General features: G+C 36.7%; 1 protein-coding gene across 1 annotated transcript in view; it reads left to right on the top strand.

Moving 5' to 3' along the window:
* The window catches only part of LOC101849279, a gene marked incomplete in the record, with an annotated part of 263,881 nt that overhangs the window by 154,119 nt on the left and 84,948 nt on the right, over window positions 1-24,814 (top strand). Inside the window, 13 exon segments of the mRNA XM_013079452.2 lie at window positions 576-695; window positions 1,516-1,638; window positions 4,730-4,852; window positions 6,821-6,943; window positions 9,080-9,196; window positions 10,333-10,452; window positions 14,845-14,961; window positions 19,130-19,246; window positions 20,196-20,312; window positions 21,012-21,128; window positions 21,687-21,803; window positions 22,829-22,948; window positions 24,058-24,174. Of these exon segments, the coding sequence (XP_012934906.2) occupies window positions 576-695; window positions 1,516-1,638; window positions 4,730-4,852; window positions 6,821-6,943; window positions 9,080-9,196; window positions 10,333-10,452; window positions 14,845-14,961; window positions 19,130-19,246; window positions 20,196-20,312; window positions 21,012-21,128; window positions 21,687-21,803; window positions 22,829-22,948; window positions 24,058-24,174 (1,548 nt within the window).

The following is a 24,814-nucleotide window of genomic DNA, read 5'->3' as shown; positions in this document are numbered from 1 at the left end:
ATTTTTGTTCTCTGTGTGCTTGTCGTTTCTAAGAACATCCATCATCAGTGGGACAGGTCATTTTGATGGGGAATAGAACACACATATTTTGTGTGATGCTTGTTATCATGCCCTGATAGCTGATCTAACATCTACAAACTATGTGGGAATTAAAGGGCTTGGTTTGATGCAGATTTAATATTGAACAAAAAAGCCTTCCGAAATTTGATAGAATGTATCCCCATGGGAAAAGGTTCAATGGAGGAGGGCATCTACGTTTACATATCGGGAAAGCCAGAAATCATTATCACATTGTCCAATATGAGTGCATAATAGGGAAGGATGTGAAAGTATATCCTCAGGTCTTGGCAGATAAATTTCCTTTGATTGAAAAAACTGGTAAATGATGGACATTACGATTAAGAACATGTACTTACTCCCCTGAGAAAATTGCAGAAGTGTGTTTCCTGATAAATTGACACCAGCAAAAGTTGATAGTGGATGACTATGGTTAACACACATACTAATAAAGAATAATGACCGTGTGGTTTTTGGAACTCTTCATTTGATGATGAAAACTTTCAATCTTTGCCCAGATGTAAACGAATGCAGTCAAAACCCATGCTCTGCCAATGAGGATTGTACCAACAATGAAGGATCATACGTGTGTTCCTGTTCTGCTGGTTATGAGCGTGATGTGAATTCGACATGTATAGGTGAGTACCAGGAGTGTTTAACAGTGAGCAGAACTATGCAACTAAAAAGTAATTATTTGCCAAGCTTTGTTTCATGTTAGAAATAAGAGTTTTAAACCCATCAATAATTATACAAGTGAAGTTAAAGAAAAATCAAAAGGATGTACTGTATTTATTTTTTTTAAATTCAACCCATGATAAGAGTATCTGCTTATTTTCTCTATTTAGAATGATGCAGGGATTTATGTTTTCCCTAATCAAAAAGCCATCTTTGCAGGATTTGTGTTTTCCCAAATCAAAAAGTCATATTTGCAGTAGCATTATGATTGCTAGATAGGTCTTGCTTTGAGAGCAATCAATAACAAAGACACACTCACAAACATTGCTGCTTTGATATTGCATAATCTGTGCTTGGCAGACTTTGTCAATTCTGCTGATGGCCATAGTTTGGGATATTTTTCAGTTTGCTCACCCCTCGAAGAAATACTCTTTAAAAATGTTTTTAAGAATTATATTATTGAAAGTCAGCCCGTCATTTTGGGCTGTTTTGAGTTTTAACTTTAAAAGTATGCTTTAGTCATATTGCAGAAATGGTAAAATGATGATAGGTATTTCCATGAGCCTCCTTACTACCTTTTAACTGAAGGCTGTCTATTTGTAGAATAGAGTGAAACTCTCTACGAAATCAAGTCACTTCCTCATTGAGTGGGAAAGTAGATTGAGGGGTTGGAATAGGGGTGGAATCACACATGTACTTGCTATCGTCTGTGAATTCCTGTTGATAATGTTCAATGTAATTTCAAAGGCTTGTGATAAAGCAGTGTCTCTTGTATCTGAACAGACCAAGATGAATGTCAGAGAACTCCATGCGGGCTAGTTGAAACCTGCAGAAACACTGTTGGATCTTACACTTGCAATTGTATAGCTGGCTATGAGCGTGTTGTCCTTGGAGCCGAGTGTACAGGTAAAACGTTATAGTCCACGGTAATTACAATCTCTTTGGTCTTTTGCGTTGAAGTTTGTGAGGGATATCACAGACTGTTGACATTCTCGATACATTTTTTGGTTTCACAGCATAAATGTGAAGTATATTCAGACTCTTATGAGACTTATTCATTTGAGCCAGTGTCCAGGAGCTTTATGTTTAACAAAGACTTTTTTAAAAGATAGTGCACCTACTATAGTCAAAGGAAAGCAGGCCTGCCCAGGAAAAATGTGACATTAAATGCCAGCCAAAATTCAAGCACAGGATTTTTGTATCAACTGACAACGAAATGTAATTCATCCATATAGGGGGAAAATAATTTCACACTCTAGTGCAATCTAAGCTTCTCTCTGATTAGTATAATAGCCGGGAATATGCCTTAAAACGCTTGTCAGTTATGATGACATAAACTTGTTGAAGTAAGTTATGAGGTTGATCTGAGCAACAGTGAGATACATGCAGATAGAGAAGGAAAAATATGAAAAAACTTTGACATAAGTCATATGTGACGCATAGTGATTTGAGATATGAATTACAGCAATTTTTTTTAGACTGGTCTAGTAAACTATAAAGTAAATGCTTTCAATTGTGCTGATGAGACTGGTTTAATAAGAAGAATTCCTTCTAACCTAATAACTACCGTAGCTAGTAACTTCATTAAAGTCATTTATCTCCCCTCACACCCATTCTTACTACCTTAACCCTTTAAGTAAAGATGGAGGGTGTTTGTTTTTTTCTCCTTGCTCTGTTATGATGAGGTTTAGACAGCTCTGATGGCACGATGTCATTGAAAGTACAAAAAAGCCCTTCTATGCAAACGGACACAATGTCCTTTCCAGCCTCAAATCTACGCAACTTTTCAGATGCATCACTAGCATTACTTTTCAAACCCAGATATTTTTTAAATTCTGTTAACCATTAAGTGGTGGGATGGCATGTCAAGTGCAAAATGTATGACATGGCATTACATTTGCATCTGTAGAACTTAATATGCAAAACCTGAAAATTGTTTAATTCTGCTCAAATGTTAAAAGTATACAGTTACATTTCCAGCACAAAGATACGATTCTTTCCATACAGACACAAACATGAAGACACAAAGATGATTGCCATACAGACACAAACATGAAGACACAAAGATGATTGAACTACTATTAGACTTTTTGTAAAGGCACAAAGAAGATTGAACTACCTTCTGTACAGACACAAGAATGACTGAACTACTGTCTGTAAGACCTCCAGTAAAGACACAAAGTTAAGACTGAACTATTAGACCTCCCCTAGAGACTCGAGAATGATCAAACTACAGTCAAACCTGCCCTGACAGCCACCTCTATAAGACGGCCACCTGTACAAACGGCCACTTTCCATTTTCCCCCTTGCATTTTTCCTATATAATTTAACTGTGTAAAACGGGCACCTGTCCAACGCGGCCACGGCAACCATAATTTAACACACAACCTCTATCACACTAAGCAATAACACCTGTCTTAGACGGCTACCTTAGTGACTCCATTACGTTTTGTCATAAATTGTACATTGGCCCCTGGCGTTGTGGGTGAGCCGTCATAATTCAATCACCTGTTGTTGTTGTCAGGTAGTTCTGCAACCGATCATGACCAATAGCTACCAATTTTCAGCTGCTGGTGAGGTAAGCGTGTGATCCCTCACAACCCATAAGCCCCGCCCAGAACTCAAACACAAATCGTAAGTGAGATCAGTGGTCACTGTTTACCCAGTCTGTAACAAAGTAACACTGGATGTCAACATGATCTTGTGACAGGAGCGTCACTCGTTCTCCGAGTGGTGGCGACCCATGTGTTTGTTTTAACATGGCACTCGGTCTTCCTTGTCTGATACATTTCGTTTTATTGTCACCCTTGTGCAAAATCAGCAACAAAATAAAAATTACAAACAAAATACACACCAACAACAACAAAACAACAACAACAGTGCAGCTACTTTCGATCAGGACCTCAGATGGGAATGGTTTGTTTTCTTCATCTGTATCAATCCTGCCTAAGATGGCCGCCTGTCTCATACGGCCACTTTTCTCCTTGACAATGGGTGGCGGTCTTACACAGGTTTGACTGTACTAATAGATTTCCCATAAGACACAACAAGAATGATTAAATTACTAATAGACTTCCCGTAAAGATACAAAGTTGTTGAACTACTGTTAGACCTCCCAAACAGACACAAGAATGATTTATCTACTAATAGACTTCCCGTGAAGACACAAGGAAGATTGAACTACTATTAGAATTCCAGTAAAGACACAAAAATAATTGAACTAGTAACCTTGATATGGTGGGTGGGGGGAACCTCTAATCTTTTTGACTTATAATTGTTTTGCAATTGTCATAAAACTGTTATATAAACTTTTTTTTAAAGCAACAACTTCAATTATGAATGGGCACCATAACTTACAGATTATATAAATACCCTTCAGTTGCTTCCCAAGTGCAAAAATGACTCATTTGTTTTTGAAGCCCTGTATTACACCTTAACAACATACAGACCTTTACCACTTTACCACTGAAATACTTAAGCCTACCCATCTTTTTTACTAAGTGAAATATGAGGCATTGTGATAAAACCAGGCGCTCTTCAAAATAATGAAATCAAAGAAAACTGCATTTTTTGGCCAGTTTGACAACATTGAATTTTTGTTTTTTGGATCAACACCTTTATTGTCTTTTTAAAAGCATATTTCTATGCGGATTTTACTGAAAAAAAGTTGATTAAAAGCATAGCAAAAGTATATTTTCAGTTTTCAAGGGCTCTCAAGCTATGTAAGTCACCAAAATTAGGCAGCAATTTTCTCGCTAATATTACATCTGAAGTCAGGCGACTCCCACCTCCTTCAATCAAAAATATATCAGCTTCTATTCAAGATAGATGGGTATTATTTTCATCTAAAGCAAGACAAATAAACGAGCTTTAAGATGATATTAATATCTCAACATAACCAAAATTGACGAGCACCTTGTTCCACTGCATTGTATCACAAATTTTGTTTTATGATCACTTTCCTGAATAATCTATATTGTTCTTTGTCTTCATGCAGATAAGAATGAATGTCTTACTTCCCCTTGTGGTGTCAATGAAGACTGCACTAATTCTGTGGGATCCTTCTCCTGTTCCTGTTCTGATGGTTACAACAGGACCACCCCTGCAGACCCCTGTCAAGGTTAGCACAAACCATGAAGTCATACTCTCTGTGTTTTGCTCTCGCCATGTAACCGGAAGAAATATGTGATAATAATGATAATATAATAATAATATAACGATAACAATAATTGCATTTATAGGTGCATATTCACACTCTACAGCATGCTCTATTTTCTCCACTTCAGCCCAGGTGGGAATGGGTTCTTAGCTATAGACAGTGAAAGATCTTGTCTGTTTGTTAGTGTTTTAGCCCTTTATTGAGTGCTTGGGCCGTATATTTCCATTTGAAGCCGAAAATGTTTCTGAATGTTCCAGGTCTGCTGAGGTATACCAGGTGACCAGAATAAAAGTTTGTCAAAAAGAAAGCCAATAAAACATTTTAAAAATAAAGGTACCAACGCCAAAGTTTGCAGAAACGTGGGACGTCCGTTGTTTTAAAAAAAAATGTATAAATGACTATAAAAATGACAGCCTCAAACAAAATTACAACATAGCTTCCAGATACCTCCAATTTCGAGTAAAGCACATTGTGACACGCTGAGTGAAATTGACAATCAGGCATTAACACTTCATAGGGGAAATCTCTTTCGTGTCCTCCACCATGATGGTTTCTTTTGAGTCTTGGATACTTTTTAAGGTTTTCCCACACACTCTGTCTATCAAACACCCCCAACTGGGAAATTCCAGTGGGCTCGGGTCTCAATTCTTTGGAGCCCAATTGTGCTCAGTCAGACTGACTGTCCTGTAACCAAAATTGTTGCTGATCTATCGCTGAGCAGCTCTAGTATCATGAGAAGCAGCCCCATCTTGCTGAATGTTCAGGTTCTGTCTCCCTTCCTCCTCAACAAATTGTCCCAAGCTTCTACAGAACTTTGATAAAATGATACGGTATTGGTCAGAGCTCACCAAATCATAGACCACCCTAACCTTTTCAAAAGTGTTGTTTTTCAGGCTATCTATCGTGTGTCGCTCGGGACTTTTTGAATTTGAGTTCTTATTTTCTATGGACCCACATATTTCAAAATGTGCAGCCCATGTCAAAATGGACCTTTTCCTAGTAACATTATGTTTGTTACAGATATCTATCTCACATACCTGAGCAAATAATGCACAAGTAGATTTGGAGATTTCGTTTGCCGATATATCTTGACTGCAAAATCATGATGTACAGGGGGGAACTTCTTTATCATCATTCTGTGGTGCATCAGCTATGAACTTTTTGAATAACATGTTCCGGGTGTATATTTTAGCTTTCAGTCAATTTTGATGTCATTTGGATCGTATACAAAGAAGTTATTAACATTTCTTTGAAAAAAAATTTTTTTCTGGTCAGCTGGTACTTGTAGATTGTCAAATGCAGAGAGCTTGAATTGCTATTGAGCGGGTATATGTACTATACAAACACTATTTATTATTAATCATTTATTATCGTTATTAATTTCTTTTGTTCTGTAAGCGTTATCAAGATTAAACTGCGGATCCTCAATATGTCAGCACACAGATTAACCTGTATCAAATACTAGGAGGCTAACTTTCGTGCCTTTTCTCATCATTTTAGTGAGATATAAGGGTTTTGAGTGTGTGTTGAAAAACTTTTTAAAAACACTATGGATGGAGCATAACATGATGAATATATTGCTAACAAAAATGCTTTCTTTTTAAAAATTGTTGCTTTTGAATATGAATGATTTTAAAGGGTGGTGAATGAAATGCCAAATAGCTTAAATGACATGAAGAAATCTTCAAAATAGTTACTATATTTCATTACATTTTCAATGTCTTGGGATCCCATTCTCGCTGCAAAGAGCTGAAAATTCATGAATTTTAAAAAATGTTTTCAATTATTTGTGTTCAGGCGTATTTTAGTATAACTGATGATATGAAAGTTATGAAGACTTTCATCATGTGAATTGTTTTAGTTTGAATGCGTTATAGTCAGAGGTTTTTTTTTTTTTACAAATGGAAAATATATGGGGATTTTTTTCAGATATTGACGAGTGTGAAGGAGTATCCCCATGCCTATCAAGGCAGGTATGCAGCAACACAGATGGCTCTTTTGAATGTGTCTGTCCAGAAGGTTCTCAGCCTGATGCTGCAAACAACTGTCCAGGTCAGTTTGACAAAATAGTTGGTTAGTCTTCTGCCAGGGGACTCAGATTTTTTTTCCCTTTTTTATCAACCCCTCTTACTCCCATGTTGCGAACTGTATGTTTCACTACCACTATTGTTGTCTATTAGACACAATCTGGAAGCTGTAGTCTATTAGACACAAACTGGAAGCTGTAGTAGTGCCTCAACTTTATCTGAAGAAAAAAGTTACTTGCATGAGGAGAATAGTGATGAAGTGATGTCTTGAGCCCATAGAATATATCATGATCTAGCCCTTTCTATGCCATCATATATTATTAACATACCATGATAATGACTTACATAACTCTCAGATAGACAATGGACTGACCTACCTTGCTGTTCCTTATTCTATGGCATTCATCCCACATAGTCATAAAGCTGTGTAAATACGCCAACAATTTTTTAGATTTGAAAATGAAATTCATTAATTCAAAAGTCAGAAAAAGACACAAAATCAGACAGTTGATGTATTGGGAAAAAAATGCTTGATCAAGGTGATTATTCCAGCATCTAGAAAATATTTGATCACTTGTAGCCAAAAGTTAGCTTTATAAACACATCCCTCTGTGGATTTTTACTGAAAAACGTCAAATGCACAAAATATAAATGCTTTGTTTCCAAGGACACCACAGCTTTAGAAATCGCCAAACTTAGGCGGCCTTTTTCTCACTGATTTTACCTCTAAAACCAGGGGCCCCCACCCTCTTCAATTGTAAATATCTCAACTTCTATTCAATATAGATGAATTGTTTTTATTTTATCCAAAGCAAGACAAATGAACAAGCTTTAAGACAATATCAATAACTACACATGGCCAAAAATTGGCGAGCGCCTGATTTCACCGAGTCGCGACACATACAGACTTCAACAAAAGTTAAGGACCACTTGCAAACACTCTGAGTGGTCTTCTTGGGTCGACCTGCACGTGGGCATTCTTGGACTGGTTCAGTGGCTTAATGATGCTGCCTCAGGCGGACAATGACAGAGTGTGACACTGCAAGCCTTCTGGCAACTTCTCGGGCCCCAACTCCATCATACAGCTATGCCATAGCTCTGATCTTGCACGATCAAAGTCTCTCTGCTTTCGTCTTTATGGCATGTTGATGCGATACTGGATTTTGTGTAAACTGCGCTTATAGGACCACCAAAGTGAGCGCAGTTCAAGATTGTACGTCCGTTTATGGCGTGCATCAGAAATTTAAACTGAGAAATGTCCGTGGTGTCACCCACAAGTCGATAAAAAAGACTTCATGGTGATTTTGCCCCTTTAGGAAGCTTTGCAGTACGCAATGGTAACCCATTAACACTTTCAGAGCAAGACATTTTGAAATATTCCTTGCTGTCTTTTTGGGGGGATTTTTAAAAAATCAGGGCTGTCTGTCAAGGTGGTCCTTAACTTATGTTTAAGTCTGTATTTGTTTATTTTACCGGAAGGATGCTGGGTAGCACTGCATTTCCATTTTTAATAATTTAGTACATATATGTGGTATTTGCATTTCATGCTATGAGGTCAAGGGACACTTCAAATTTGTTAACTCCAGTGCAAGTGTTGTATTTGATTTTCCCCTCAATTTGTGCACTCTATCCAGATTGCATGAAAGTCACAGCATTATAAGAACTTACTGTTTGAAATGTTTGGTTTGTTACAAAGTTTCTAAACTCACGTTTGAGATTGTCAAAAACAAAAATATATAAAGATAAATATTTGAGATTAGACGAAAAACTGCACTAATTGCATAATGTTTTGCATATGTAGATATTATACTGTTGGAGATTCTGTCTTGTGTTACTTTTTTTGTTTAACTAAATTTTTCCTGATGGAAGCATTTCCATACCAACCATATGCCTGATTATGGTGAGTGATAGTAAATGAATCATCCATCCTTGCTAGGTATATTATCTTTGCAAAATTAGTTCAAAATCTATTCTTGAATAATAAAATGACTTTCAGAAATGACCCACATGTATGATGGATGAGCATAAATCCCAGTCTCTTTGTCCAAGTTGTTTTGGGGTTTTTTTGGTTTTTTTTGTGTTTTTTTTTGGAGGGGAGGGTCGTTATGACCACACCTCTTTTTTCACCCGAATCAAAATGTTCATATTACATCTGTGTCAGATATCAACGAATGCTCCTCCAGTCCATGCTCACTGAATCAAGTGTGCGTCAACACTGACCCTAACTTCCGGTGTGACTGTAGGCCTGGCTTCGCTCCAGGAACAAATGGATGTCTGGGTGAGTAGTAACTGATGTAATTGTTCACCTCTCCACTTTGAACTAGATGCCTGGGAAGAAAATATTTTTGGTTGTTGATTCTGTCACTCTTTGTGCTTGGATTTTGTATGACACACACTCCAGACCGGCCCCGGCTGACTGGGTTAGAGCAGCTCCCTTATTTCCTAAGATCTGAATTGTGTCAACAGGGATATGACGCCTTTACACTGTGGAGTCTTGAAGAACAGCTGTGTTTGATTTTTGCCAAAAGTTTATTCTCTGACTAAAAAGCGTGTTTCTGTGCATCTGTTTTTTGTGTCTCTGAGTATAACTGTGTTTGATTGTGTATGTAGGTGTGTGTTTGCATGGGAATGGTGCTTGTGTGTGTTTGTTATTATGTGTGTGTGTGTGTGTGTGTGTGTGTGTGTGTGTGTGTGTGTGTGTGTGTGTGTGTGTGTGTGTGTGTGTGTGTATGTGATTGTGTTTGTGTTTGTTTGTGTGTAAATTATATTCTAGATGCACATGTGTGAGATTAGTGCAAGAATTTTGTATGTGTTAAATTAGTGCAAGAATTTTGTATGTGTTTAAATAAAAGAGATGGGGAAAAGGAGAGTGAAGAAGAAGACTGGGAGAGGAGAGAGCATGAGAAAGAGAGAGAGAGTGAAAGAGAGAGTGAGAGAGAAAGAGAAGGGGGGGGGGGTTAGTCTTTTCTTTCATTTTGGATAGTGTGTCTATCACTTCAAATTATAAATATTCTAATAATATAATTTGTTTGATATTATACATTGCTATTTGTTGTTACAAATTCACAGAAGAACCCGCAGAAGACCTCAAAATTATTTCTTGTTTCAGAGACCTTTTATCAAATATCTGTGTCTTTCTTCTGTGGCGTTTTTATCCCTCTGAGACCGGATTGGCCCTGATAGGCAGGGTCGAAGCCTGCCCTCTAAATTTTGTTGATGGGGGTGTAAAAAACATTTTTTTAAAGAACTCTGTTGAGTCAACTTCTTGATTTTCACCAGTGCATACTCAGGCCTGCTCTCAGAACAACAGGCTTTAATAGTCCTCCGTTGTTTTTCTTGAGCATTGCAAGTCATTAAGCCATGATCAGTTATAATATTATGTCTTCCTTCCTTTTCATTATCCTCTCTTTACAGATATCAACGAATGTGATACAAATCCATGCGGGCAAAATGAAGACTGCACAAACAAACCTGGCTCATTTGACTGTTCCTGTTCTGCTGGCTATGTGAATGGCACCAGTGGTGTCTGTGTTGGTAAGGAAACACAATGTAGTTTCTTGGTATTTAAGTTCCAGCTTAGAAGCCTTTATGGTCACAGCTGTCATCATCATCATTGCCTTTCTAACCCTGCACCAGGGTATAGGCCACGGACAAACACCCTGGTCACAGCTGTAATAGGTGTCAAAATAGAGTGGAACTTGGATTCAACTAACTCTGATTCGACTGAAGGAGTTGGATTCCTTGTCTTTTTTATTCATAAAAATCAGTAAAAATAACCCAGATTCAATGAACACATAAATGAGCAAGCTCAGATTCAATGAGGTTGCTTGCAGGGTGAACAGCCACTCATTTTTCTCCTTCGACAAACCTTATTTATTCCTGGAAACCATCTATGGAACCTGCATCGTGAACCATTTTTCGCTTGGCCTATTATTTATAGATTTTGCAATCAATCAGCAGCCTTCCTTCATATCAACACACACATTGTTAGCATGCACATATGTCTTAGCGTGGGTCGAGGTTAGATGAGCATAGACATCAATAGAGATACAATCACCCAGTTATTTTTTTTCCTGGCTACTGATCAATATAGATCTACATTATGAATTTCGCGCTGGACTGTGGAATCAAACGTTGCTGTATGCTGGGCACTAGTATACAGCAACTTAACTTGTTCAGCAAACAATATGGTATAATGGATGATAGATGGCATTTGACCGAATCGACCCTTTTGCGCAGTGTGTGCTTGGTGGAGTTCAGTGTATTTTATTGGCATTTTCCAGAATTTCTTTGATATGGCATCAAAGAAACGAAAGTGCCTCTCATTTGAAAGCAAACCACTTTTGATTGAGACAGTTTGAATGCATACATTACTGGCTCAGTGCCTGTAATTATCAACACAAAAACCTCATAAGAACGCTCAGATTTAATATAATTGAAGGTCCAGCCCTACGACTTCCCTGAATCCGAGTTCCATTGTATTCATATAAAGCTGTTGTCTTACATGTGTATGTAGGAAGGTGAGGGACATTTAGATTGGGTAGATGAAAAACATGCACTGATGAGATGATTTCAGTAAAGACCAGAAGAAAAAAAACAATCTCTATTCCTTTCCACATTTCCTTGTGCTTATCTGTGCATAAAATTTCTGTGAATGTTGTGTATTCACACAACTGCGCATTAAATCTCTGAATCAACTGGTGAAGTGGTCTTTTCCTTCTTTTCTATCTTGATAATAAAAAAGTCGGTCTTTTTAATAAAGTTTTTTAAAACTTCTGTCTCAGATTAAATCCCTTTGTAGTTTCTCGGGTCTAAAATTTATCCTTTTGAAAGTGCTTCTCACTTGCTAGAGATGTATACAGCTTGCTAGTATATGTAGTGAACTCTGACTTTAAAAAAGTAGCCAGGTAGAAGCAGAGACAGCATTATTACATTTTGGGTGTCATGATTGTTACTATACTGTATTACAAATTTTGCCTAACAGCACACTGAAACCGGCTTCTGTGGTGTAGCAGTTAGTCACTTTGCCATTGTATGCAGAAGATTTGAGTTTGATATACTGTATGGGTAGAATTTCTTTCAAGTATCACTACTGTCTTTTTACTGGGCAGCTGTATCCCTCTCAGCCTGGGTTGGCCCTGACAGGTGGGATCTAAGTCACTTTCTGAATTATCTAAATTGTGCTGATGGGGATGTAAAAACATGTAAGCCTACATTTAAAAAGAAAAGAAATTTAAACAGCAGAAGCATCTCATGCTGAATTATCAATATCATCATCATCATCACCATCAGCCTTTCTCACCTTGCATGGGAGTATAAGTCACCAAGAGCTCTCCATGTATTTGTGCTCCTTGGCTTTTGTCTCCACTTTTGTCCAGCTGTATCCCATCTCCTTCAGGTCAGAATCTAAGCTCCTTATCCAAATATATTTAGGCCTTGCTTTCTTTCTCTTTCCTTGTGGATTTCATCTTAAGGCTCAGTGGATAAAGTTTGTTTTTGGTTTTATCAAGGTGTATCCAATCCACTTCCATTTTGTCGTTCTGACTTCTATATATCTGTTTCCTGTTGATTTTTTTGCTCCCATCTCTTATGGTGACAGGCTAATGAAATTTTCGTATTTGTCTTGAGCAGTTGCGGATAAATATCTCCAGCTTTTTAGCCTTTTGATTTGTAAGTTTTCATATCCATTGGGTATGACACTTTTGACACTTGTTGAAAATCCTTGTCCTTGTTTTTGTTCCTATAATTCCTAACCTTCATACATATGCTGCCTGGATCGTTAACAACAACATAACATACATATTCTGAATCTGGAGTATTAAAAGATGGATATTTTAGTTCTTGTTATAGTCGTATATTATAGTTTGCTTAACTCATTCGCTACATATTATTTTCGGCTTGTGGACGAATTTTTTTAGGGAGGGCGAATGAGATGATGACTAGTGGGCAGTTAAAAGGTCTTTGGGGCGACAAATTCAAATAAATATCAACATATTATATCCCAATATTTTCAGTATGGATTGTAGAATACATCTGTAATGTTCATTTATGTATTTTTCAACTTTGGTTCCTGTAAGAGGCGATTATGCAACACAATTTTGATTGGATGCGGATAAAATTTGAAAATAAAAGATTTATAATCTTTGGTGAAACTCAAAAAATATGCTTGCACCTAGTCAAATGATATATCAAAATAACCATAAATGAATATAGAACTGGAAAATATTGAAAAGTTTGCAGTTATTTACATACATTCCATAATATTTGTACATTTGGATCATAACATCCGATATTGAAAAAAAATTTAAAAATTTATAATCTTGAAAAACGATCACAAACAGATAAAAACCCACTCGTATCTAATATGGAATTATTGAGATTTGCATTTGGAATAATCCTATACATGTCTTGAGTGGCATCTTTTGGGAAATTTCATAAAAAAGTATTGATTTTGAGGAGAAAAACATATTTTGACAATTTAGATCTAGATCTAGACCTAGATCTGGCACTCAAGAATATTGATTTCTAAATAACAGTGCATTGGCAATATGAGTCCAATCGTATCAATATTATAAAAAAGAGTCCTACACTTCTTTAGTGGGCAAAATAATGATATATTTTGTTGTGTAAAATTACTAAGACTGGTGTCCGGACTATAATTTTGGCATCGCGATAAAACAAAGTCGAATAAACTACGAAACCGTGTTTCAAAACTGAATCTAAACTTCCAATTTTCAGTGGAAATGCTTGACCCGGAAGTCAACATTATATTATGACCTTTATTTTAACATGGATATGCAGATTGGAATAGAATCTAAGCTAAAATTGAAGATCGGTTCTCGAGCCGCCGGGGGCGGCTTAGCGTTCTGACGGCACATTAGCCGCGCCGCCCCCCACGGCTCGGCGTAGCGAATGAGTTAACAAGTTGCCGTAAGGACATAAACATACACAGCTACCTTTGATAATGAAATTGTGTCTTACTTGGTCAGGGTAGATGATATTTGACTGTTTCTGTAATGTCATAATTTCTTCCCACTCTGGTCTTTACTTTTAAGTATACCTTTTTTTTTTCTTTTCAGCGTAATATTGTTAAAAACAGTGCCAAATTATAATGGTGGGACAAATCAATTTTTTCGTGTAAAGATCTGTTGCTGTGAGGAACTTTAAACGATTGTTCTTTCACTCACTGTCTGTAATGAAGGTTGATTTCAAGGTAATTTATAATAAGTTTTTGAAGACTTACATGAATAAAATGTAAATATGTGAGGCATCCTGGTGGAATTCAGGCACTCGTCAAAATAATAAAATCGAAGAAACTGGCATTTTTCTGTCCATTTGAAAATGTTCATTGATGTTGTTTTTTGACTCGAGGTCCATTTAAAAACACATTTCCTTGTGGATTTTGCCGAAAAATGTTGATTTAAAGCACAAAAATGTAAATTTAAAGTTTCTAAGGACTCTCAAACTTTGGAAGTCGCCAAACTTTGGCGGCCTTTTTCTCTAATATTATCTCTGAAACCAGGTGAACCTGACCTCCTTCAGTCACAAATATTTTGACTTCTATTCAACATGGATGGATATTTTTCTCTCCAAAAGAAAGGAAAATGAACAGGCTTTAAGATGATACCAATAACCCTGTATGCCCAAAAGTTGACGAGCACCTGATTCCACCATGTTGTGACATAATAATATATTGTCATGCTAACAGTGACCAACTCTTAACCATGGATGGCTAACATTGAGACACCATGCTGGCCATAATGTGTAGATGCAAATATACTGTGGCAGCAAAAAGACATTCTAAATATTTATGTCTATGAATTCTTACTGCTACACCCTATTGATCTTGCAATTTGTACTTTCCTTATTGTCTCAATGAATTTAGAATATAAGGGTGGAAAATGTCAACTGTCTTTTTTTTTTCAGACTTTAACGAATGTCAAGGTAATCCTTGCGCAGTGAACCAAGTGTGTAACAACACAGAAGGCTCTTACAATTGTCCTTGTGTAACAGGCTTTTCACTACAGGGATCTGCATGCACAGGTAATGCATTTACTCATTTGACCGTTTCCTTTTTTCTGCACAATCTAAATTCTCTTGCAACTGAAGTTGATGCCCATATTTTTATTTTTTTTTAATAGATAAAAGCGGTCACATTTAAGCTCTTTTTTTTCAAACATTTCCCTTCTGTACATGGTTCTTTTGAAGTGAAAAAAGCAAAGAAGTTTGAATGCAGATAGCAATGAAATAGTTCTTCTCCTTCTAATAACATTCCTTCTAAGTTCTAAGGTAAGCATCTTTCCTTCGCATGGACAATGTATCCCGACTTAAAAAGGGCTTTGGTGTGTAATAAAATGCTTTGCATACTTCAGTTTGAAAATTAAAGACTATCAGTTTGAAAAGTTCTGATATAATGTGTTATAGAGTTGCTGTCTTTGAGATTTAAAACAGTTTATCAATATACAAAAGCCTTGTTTTTTATATCTCTTGTCAGTTGTTGAAAGTTTTAGATCATTTATACAATTGAACAAAAATAGCTAAAATTCATTGGATATATGTTTGTGTTTTGCTTTTTTGCAAAAAGTATTTGAAGATAAGTTCAGCATCTTGCTTTAATAAATTGGTCTTTATTCTATCTGTTTCTGTCTGTTTTTTATAACAACTATGAAACCTTGGGTTATGCGGCCATTTGGTTTACCAAAACTGGAACTCTACAAACCTTTTGACTTACAAATTTTCTTCAATTGATAACATTGGTCTGTTAATCAGGAGAAAGTGTGAGGTGCGTTTCTGTCTCTCTGGTACCACTTACCCTTCCAAGTTTTTTGCCTGACTCAGTTTTGACCTTTGGCCATAATGAAGAATCCCACGTGATGGATTTTTCATTTCATTGTTAGGTCATTTTCCCTGAATGACGTCCATGTGCTTTTTAAACTGTGAATGAAAACAAAATTGTAATTGACTATGGTAGATTTGATGCCCTCCTTGGTTGTAGCAAAGAGTTCAAGAACAAGGTGATCCAGAAAAAACTGTACATCTTTTTTTCTAAATATCTCGCAAAAAAATGTGTACTAGAATTTTGTAATTTGGAACAGATATAATTCATTCAAAAGGAATTTGTTTGACATAAAATTCACGTAGAGTAAACCTATTTTCGAAAACAGAAATGTCTGTTATAAAAACCACCTATCAATGCGAAATGCTCCAATTTAAAAGATCTTGTAACTAAAGTCATAAAATGATTGGTTTGTTTTTTTCCTTTCCTTTGATTTTAAAAATCTAATCTTTCCATCCCTGTAAGCTTTAAATAATATTTCTTTTCTGCTGTAGAATAAAAAAAATTTAAATTCTGAAATTCCTAGAACCAGTGGTCTATATGTGCCCCTTTGGACTCGACACATTTGAACGCGTCGTTCGTAATGTTCAGTGGTGGCACAAAGATCCACTCAACCATCAGTACTCTAAGCCACACACACTGTACACCTTACAGTATGGAGCTGTTTCTAGAGACAATGGGGGGGGGAGGGGGTAAGGTTACCCATGTAGACAGCATTTGTGGAGTTGGTATAACCTGAAAGGTTAATATAGGCTTTGCCAAGTAACCAAATGTCATAGAGGAAATGTTCGCGCTTTTCAAATGATCGCGGAATCATGAACACATTGCTATCCTCTGATAGCTTCGTGAACGTGAAAATGGTACAGCCGTGCCGTTGATGAAGATATGCCTTGAAAATTTGGACCATTGAGATGAAGGGAAACCATTGCTACAGGCATTGTCTACGGACAGACATCTCATGGGGCTCATCTACAGGTACTGAATTCTGCACCTGGTGACGTTTAAAGGGGTGCAATCGGTGTCTTTTTTACCTGAAGTGGTCGTTTTGTCAAGGAATTTTTGGTTCTGATTCTCTACAGGTCCAAACTGATGGACCATTTCCACCCTTGACATCAAAGAAGTCCTTAAGGGCACTTTAACATTATTTACGTACCTTGTGCAAAACTTACAAAATGAGTAGGTGGTGAGAAAACGTTTAATACAAAAAGCTCTCTGCTCTTTACTGATCTTAACCATGATCTCAGCAGGCAAAGGAAACTTGAGAAAAATTATCTGCAAACTTCTGTTGTCCTGTTACACTGCCTTAGTTTGCAATATGGCGCAATCGTTGGGATTTTTAGCGGTCATGTTACAAAAATCGGGACATAGCTGAAAATAGGTTGTTTTTTTACGCATTATGTAGAGCAAATAACTATTCTGTGGATTTATCTGAAATGAATATAAGACAAATTCTTTTTGACTTCCAAATGTTGTGTACAAGTTTGAAACGAATAACTTCAGTGTGGAGGAAAATATTAACAAAAAAAGGGGTACAGTTTTTTGTGGATCACCCTGTAATTACATTGATGTTTAGATGTTTGACAGTGAGCTGTCTTGTTTTGTTTCTCTGGAAACAGCTTTCATCTGCTGAGTGCCCTTTATAAAATAGTGCAGAATTTCAGCACTGACCAGCTACACTTTAACTCTTTTATCTCTGGCAAACCGCGCCCAGCAGCACGCGGTCGGAACCTCTGTGCCGGTGAGCCGCAGACAGCAGCTTGGGCACATTCCTTTATGACAACTTCAACATCAAATTACTTTTCGGCAATTGCCAAAAACAGGTCTCTTTTATCGGAAGCTCATTCATTAGATAAAGAACTATCGAAATAGGTTTGCTGACTTCGATTTAATAACCCATTTAATGACGTTTTTATCATATTTAGATTTAGCACAAAAGAAGTGCCCCGGCATTGTGGGTTTACCCCTCTCGGAGGTGAAGAGTTGAAAAATGTGTCCTGGCCTAGAGGTTAAAGTGTTCACCTCTCCTTCAAAGGTCCTGGGTTTGAATCTGGGTAGCAACGGAAAAATGTTCTTTTCTAAAATTGTCTTCTTTGACCTCCTTTCCTGCTGTCTAGCAATATGTTCTGCCATCTGCTTTGGTCTCCACTTTCTTCCCCCACCCCCTCACCTCCTTTGCTCCCTCTTCTGGGCTCCTGACTCTTTCTGCAACTTTTCTACTGCTACTCCTTACTGCTGTCTTTCAGTTACACCCCTGATCTTCTGGTAGGACAGATCAATATACCTAGCCTTCTAGGGCAGCGGTGAAAAATCTCTGAGGTTCCGAGTGCAAGTTGTGCTCGCTAAAGATCCCTTGGTGTTCTAAAATTGATAAGAGTAGGCTTCGGCCGCTACCTGAGCAAAATTCAAAATTTCGTACCAACTCAAAATGTTTAATGTGTCCTGCGCATTCATGACCTTATGCAGTTGCGAGCGACGTAAAACACTTTTTTTTTTCTATTGATTTTTTTATGTTACATTCTAGCCCATTTTATCAAAAGGTTGGCAAATGAATGAAAGCTCAGTTTCTCCAAAACTGTGTAAAACTAAATTTCAGACTTCTAATAACTCTCACAAATTGCTTGCTGCTATTACACTGCGCATATTCTAAATTACTTGTTTTTTTAGATTAGCAGAAATTCCCCCAAAATCGGAGAAGTACTTTTTCAATGATGACCTTAAAGTCACAATTAATAAGAACATATCTCATTTGAAATTGTGAGAAAAAGGAAAAAAATTCCTGGTAATTTAGGATTTTTGAATTATCTTTCTTTTGCATACCCCAGCTTGAGCTTATGGGGTTTCTAACTGTAAGATCTAAATCTCTCTGTACAATTAATTTCTATGTACATGGCTATTTTATCTGCTTAGAATGTAGAATCACCCTTTGCTTGACAGGGAGTCGTATGCTATTTTCAAAGATATTCTTGATACTTATACTGACTAGAGTGGCTTCAGTTTTTTGGTAGGCTTTATTTTTTTAATTTTGCTCAGACTGTGGCCTGAAGGGCCTACTCTTTTCAATTTTAGATTCATCAAGTGTGATGTTTAATATGTGCAAAACTTCCACATTCGAATCATTATTAATTTCTATGTTAGTCTCAGTATTAATATTATTGAGGATAAGAAATTGAGAACTTTTTGTGTAGTTAATCTCAAGTTTTGTTTTGAATACAGATTCATCACATAATGACGATCTTAAACACACAGTGTCAGTATGTATATATATATATATATCACTTGAGCATGTTTAAAAAAGGAAAAATATGCTTTATAATTTAGGATTTCTGAATTGTTTTAGTGATCTGTCTATAATATTAACAATTTCCTTCTTAACAGACATAAATGAATGCGACCAAAACCCATGTGGGGTGAACCAGGAGTGTAGCAATAATGAAGGCTCTTACTCCTGCCCTTGTGTTGTGGGATACACCCTCAATGGAACAGTGTGTACAGGTAAAAGTTTAATTTTCTTTTACCTATTCAGTAGATTCTATTCTTACACTGGTAGTGCTCTCTCAAGATAAACACGGATATGATTAACTTTCATTTTAACTGAAATGTGTTTTTAGGGTTGTTGTTTTTTTTCACTTTTCTTTATTTTCTTTCTTTTTATATCTGAAGTTCATGAGAGGGCAAAACCCATAGTATCTTTTTTCCCTGAAGAAAATCAAAAGACATGGCTCCCCAAAGCATTGGCATGGTGCCCCCTAAAAAGATGTTAACTCCTCTGAAAGGTTGCTCCATTGATGTAGATGAGTGGGAAACCCTCTATTTTGACCAAACACAGTGTTATGAAGCCATGACTTGTGCCAGCAAGGTTTTTGAGAAAAATGGAATGTGTAAAGCGCAGGCAGCCAGAGAAGTAAAATAATCAAGACATTCAAACCCTGACATTGACACTTGCACAGGCCCAACAGGCCGCAAGGCTCTGTGAATAACTCACCTAAACAAGAACAGCGCTTGAAGGTCACAAGCAAAGCCTTTGAAGAAGGTTTAACTACCCCATCATAATATTAAGTTTAGACGAATTTAACACACCCGTTTAGGGAGGGGAAAGCTGTTTTAGCAAGTCCTCGTTGGGAGTTTGTAATTACTGCAATTGGTTGCTTTTTTTTGCTTTACTTTTTTCTCTTTACCATGTTAGCTACTTGCAGTAGATAGCAGGATCTATACACTCTCTTTGTCCTTAGACTTCTCTCTGCCATAGTTGGTCTAGCTAGCTGACCATAGCAGAAATCACTAGTCATCCTAATCCTTAATTCTTCTATTTCAAGAAATGTTCTCCTCTGCAGATGCATTGGCCATTATCAAACATTGCTGTACGAACTATTATTATTATTTTCATTAGGCCTACTTTTTTGAAAGATGTTGGAATAAGATTGAAACTTTTTTATCTGTACAGACGTGGATGAATGTGCTGGGAACCCGTGCCAGGCAAACCAGCGGTGCAGCAACAATGAGGGTTCTTTCACTTGTTCTTGTGTTGATGGCTATATCTTCAATGGAACTGTATGCATAGGTAAAGCTGGAACATGTGTGTCTAATCTTTTTTTGTGGTTTTTGTATCTTCAAATTATATAATCAAAGTCTCTATCGGTCATATCATTTTTTTCCTTTTATCAAAGTGTATCGGATATCGCTTTATTGTTGAAATTGTTAATCTTTGGCTTTGACAGTGATAAACCTATGTAAAAAATATTAGAAGCCAAAGTATCAAAAATGCGTTTTCTCTCACACTCAGTCGGAGCTTTTCAGTGGATGTTTTTTTACTTTGTCATTTCCCTCTAAAAAAATTACCCCTTGTGCAATTGACATAACAAGGTGTAAATGGTATTGTGCCAGTTGTACAGCATAAAAAGAACAATATAGATGTGACTGAAGGTCACCAAGTGCACATTTCATGGCCTATATCCGAAATACAATTTTTCAAATGGATAAAGCTACATATTGATCTCTGCTAGAAGGGAGAAGAGTTTTTCATGTTTTTCTCAGAAATGTGAAATGCGCAGTTACATCGTTTTACCTTTGAATAGCTGTACAACACTTACAAAACTGCTAACAATATATTTTCTCTTGTTAAGTAAGATTATATCTCAAAGCTTAGAAAAATATCAGCTGTCAATGATTATTTCTATGTTCTTTCTATAAACTGGGAAAATTAATTGAATTGTTGTTTTATTTCTTCACTTGATGACCTTCTTTGTCAATTTTTCCTCAGATGTGGATGAATGCATGAGCAATCCTTGTAGCACTTTACATTCTTGTAATAACAACGATGGATCATTCACGTGCACATGTGTTCTTGGCTATCTGGGTGATGCAATAACATGTACTGGTAAGCACAAAGTGTGGATGCCTATGGCTACAACAAATACTGCCAAAGCTGAATAAATTCTTACAATCTGACGTTAAATAGGCTAGTAAAGAGATGAACTTTTTGGCACATGAACATAAACATCATGTGATCAATAATTTTGTTGTTCAATGTCTGCATTAGACTGCACTTTTTAGCATCCTAGACAGTGTAGTGCAATATCTAACCCTCTTTGTTCTCTATAAAGGATTCACAGTGAAGCCTCTGCACCATTGGCAGAGCCATTAACGCCAAGTGAAGTGTAAGCAATCATCACACAAATGCAATGCTTCGTGTGGTTTTATAGGGTATACTGAAGGGGTAACTTGTACACTTGTTTTCCCACAACTGGGCTGTTTTTAGCGTAGGAAAACTCTAGACTTGAAATGGTATATGTTTAACACCCTATCAGCGTTCTTGATTTGATGAGCTTTTGAAGTCTAAAAGTTGCAAGTGCAAAATGTATTCATGCTCATAAAAATTGAAACCCAAGAAAGAGGATGATTTATTGATAATAATATTGTATATCGTTCTGTACAGATATAGATGAATGTACTACATTTGACCCGTGCACTGGTACAAATGAGGAGTGTGTCAACTCTCCTGGCTCATTCAAGTGTAACTGTCTCCCTGGATTCTCTGGACCACTGTGTGAAGGTTGGTCCTGTACTTGCGAAACTAGTGCATAAAGGAACAAATTTATTTAAAACTGACACTGCCAAACAAACTCACGGAAGGTGGTGGTTTTGTGAATTATATGCTCCACTTGTTGCTCATTTCTCCCCAGACAAGCTGGAAAACATCTCTGGAAATTTTAAGTAACCCTGAGGCATGTTTCTATCTCTATTCTTTGGACCTCTTGTTTAATGTTTTGTTTCAACTGCTTGATCGTTTCTGGGTTGCTTTGGTTGGTCTGTCTTTCAGAAACCCAATTTTAAGGAAAACATTGCACTTTGATTTGGTAATACTTCTTTTCACACGCTGTCTTTGGCAATGTCAGTTTTAAATGAATTCATTCTTTAATGCAAAAATACACATAATGTTTGATTTTTTTAAAGTTATTTTAAAAGTTCTGCATTTTATTCAATTTAGGTTGAAATTTTTTTAATCATCATGTGACGCAATGTGGTGGAATCAGGTGCTTATTAATTTTTAGGCTTATGGAGTTATTGGTATAATCTTAAAGCCTTGCTTTTTATGAATAAATTACCCACCTATTTCGAACAGAGTTTGAGATATTTGCATATGAAGGAAGTGGGGTCACCTAGTATCTGAGGCAAAAATAGCAAGAAAATGGACTTAAAAGTTTGAGGAATTCCTAAGTTGTGGTGTTCTTGGAAACTGGAAATGAACATTTCGTCACTGTGCTAGCAAAATGCCATTACTCAGAGTCGTTCCAAAATGCAACTAGCCTTTTATTTTGTTATTTTGTTTGGTGGAACTGCGTCTATCTTTTTGTCAAATCAAAATAAAAATGGGCTGGCAGTCACAAAAGAAACATGTATGGCAAGTTTTAACATTATTAAATAACAATAAATAGTCCAGTCAAACCATTGTTCCCCCTTTATCTCAAAAGTACTATAAAAGGCAATATATATGGCTGGCTGGTCTGGACAATTACAGAGTCATCTTTTTTTACTTTGTTTGTGTTTGTTTGCACAGTAATTATCCTCTCTTCACAGATATCAACGAATGTGATACAAATCCATGCGGGCAAAATGAAGACTGCACAAACAAGCCTGGCTCATTTGACTGTTCCTGTTCTGCTGGCTATGTGAATGGCACCAGTGGTGTCTGTGTTGGTAAGGAAACACATTGTAGTTCTTTAGTATAGAAATTCTACCGTAACCTGTTCAGTAGGTACAACACGTTGTGAACTTCTCGGAGTGGGTGGTTGATGGGTGTTCGGGTGTGGTTCACTCCTTATCTCCTGTCAAACCTCTATTGCCCATATCTCTAACCGTTCTTTTCTTTGTATGTTACTCTTAAGTGTAATACTTCTAATCATCTGCACTTATATGATCTATTTGTGTTGCAGGCACTGTAAAACTTGAACTAAAATTAAGCTTTAAAAAATTGCTCCTCAATACATCAAGATATGGTCCATCACCTATCTGGCATGTAACATTTGCAGTTTTTCTGGCAGCCACATGTCAGTTTTGAAAGCACTTATTTTTACGGTATGCTTATCAAAGACTTCTTTTGAACACAGCAAAACGTACTTCTCTTTGAATTACATCTTTCGAGTATCTTAATGTGTACACATCAAACAACTAAGAAGGCTTCTAAGAAGTTTTAGTAAATGAAAGCTTTGGGGTAGAAGGAGGGGTCAAAATTTATTTTAAATGATTTTTTTTTTTTTCATTAAACCTGAACTGTGAATTCACCTTTGTTACACACACATACTCACACTTACACACATAAACTCTTACATGCACACGCAGACACACATATAGGCACACGTAGACACACATACACGCAGACACACACGCGCGCACACACACACACACACACACACACACACACACACACACACACATAAACACACACTGGGAGATATAGAATCAAAACTTAATTTTGAATTGTCTCTTGAGGGAGACAAAAGTGTTTGTGGTTAGAGTCATGATTTTCCCTTACATTAGCTTTTAGCCTGGTCTGTCCCCTGGCACAGAGAAAACTACTTTATGAAAAAAATGTAAGAAGTTTATCCGAATAATTTCCTCAAGTAGGTTTTTGAGACAAGACTATGAAACAAACCTTAATTTATATATATGCTTGTTTGTTCAGTTCCAATCATGAAGCAGTATCTACAGCTTGTGACGAAGACTTGCATTTTTATAGATGATCATTTTTATTTCTTTCTATCATTTCAATTGTGAGGGAACTTCATGACATATTTCTTTGTGAGCAGACATCAACGAATGTGCCAGAAACCCATGCAAGGCAAATGAAGACTGTACCAACAATGAGGGATCTTTCACCTGTCCTTGCCTTGCTGGCTTTGAGAAGAATGGAACTGTGTGTATAGGTAAAGTTTTAACTCGTGTCATTTACTCCTTTATTGTGTATATATATCATATTTTTTACACAACTTCACACTGTGCCTCACTTGCTGGAAACTGAAAGTAAAAGTGGACAGACTGAGGCTCAGTTTTTCCTTTTATTTATGAAAGAATGAGCTTAACATTTCTGGAAGAACTACACTGGCTGCCAATAAAAGAAAGGATCAATTACAAAACTGCTGTTTTGTTTTAAATGTATAAATGATACTACACCTTTTTATCCTAAAACATTCCTGGCATTATACCATCCACATAGAGCACTTAGATCAGCTTCTGATAATCTGATTCTTAAAACTCCAAAACAAAATTACAAAACGTACGGCGAGCATTCCTTTTTATTCTTTGGTCCCCATGTATGGAACGAACTCTCATATAAAATAAGATCTGCCCAACAATTTTCATTTTCAAAAACCAGCTGAAGCATTTTTTATTCACAAATGCATACCTGTCTTAATGATGAACTGTATGTATCACTAGCCACATGATTCAACCACCTAAGTGCCAAGAGACAAATTTTTCAGGAGAAGCAAAAAACTGTTTTATTTCTTTGGGCTCGTACCTATAAATCTGAAGTTCAGATATTTGATGTGATATCATGTAGGAAGA

Source organism: Aplysia californica, unplaced genomic scaffold (genome assembly GCF_000002075.1).
Source record: "Aplysia californica isolate F4 #8 unplaced genomic scaffold, AplCal3.0 scaffold00052, whole genome shotgun sequence".
Classification (NCBI taxonomy): domain Eukaryota; kingdom Metazoa; phylum Mollusca; class Gastropoda; order Aplysiida; family Aplysiidae; genus Aplysia; species Aplysia californica.
Note: the sequence above shows the minus strand (reverse complement) of the source record. Positions and strands in the feature narration are given on the sequence as shown.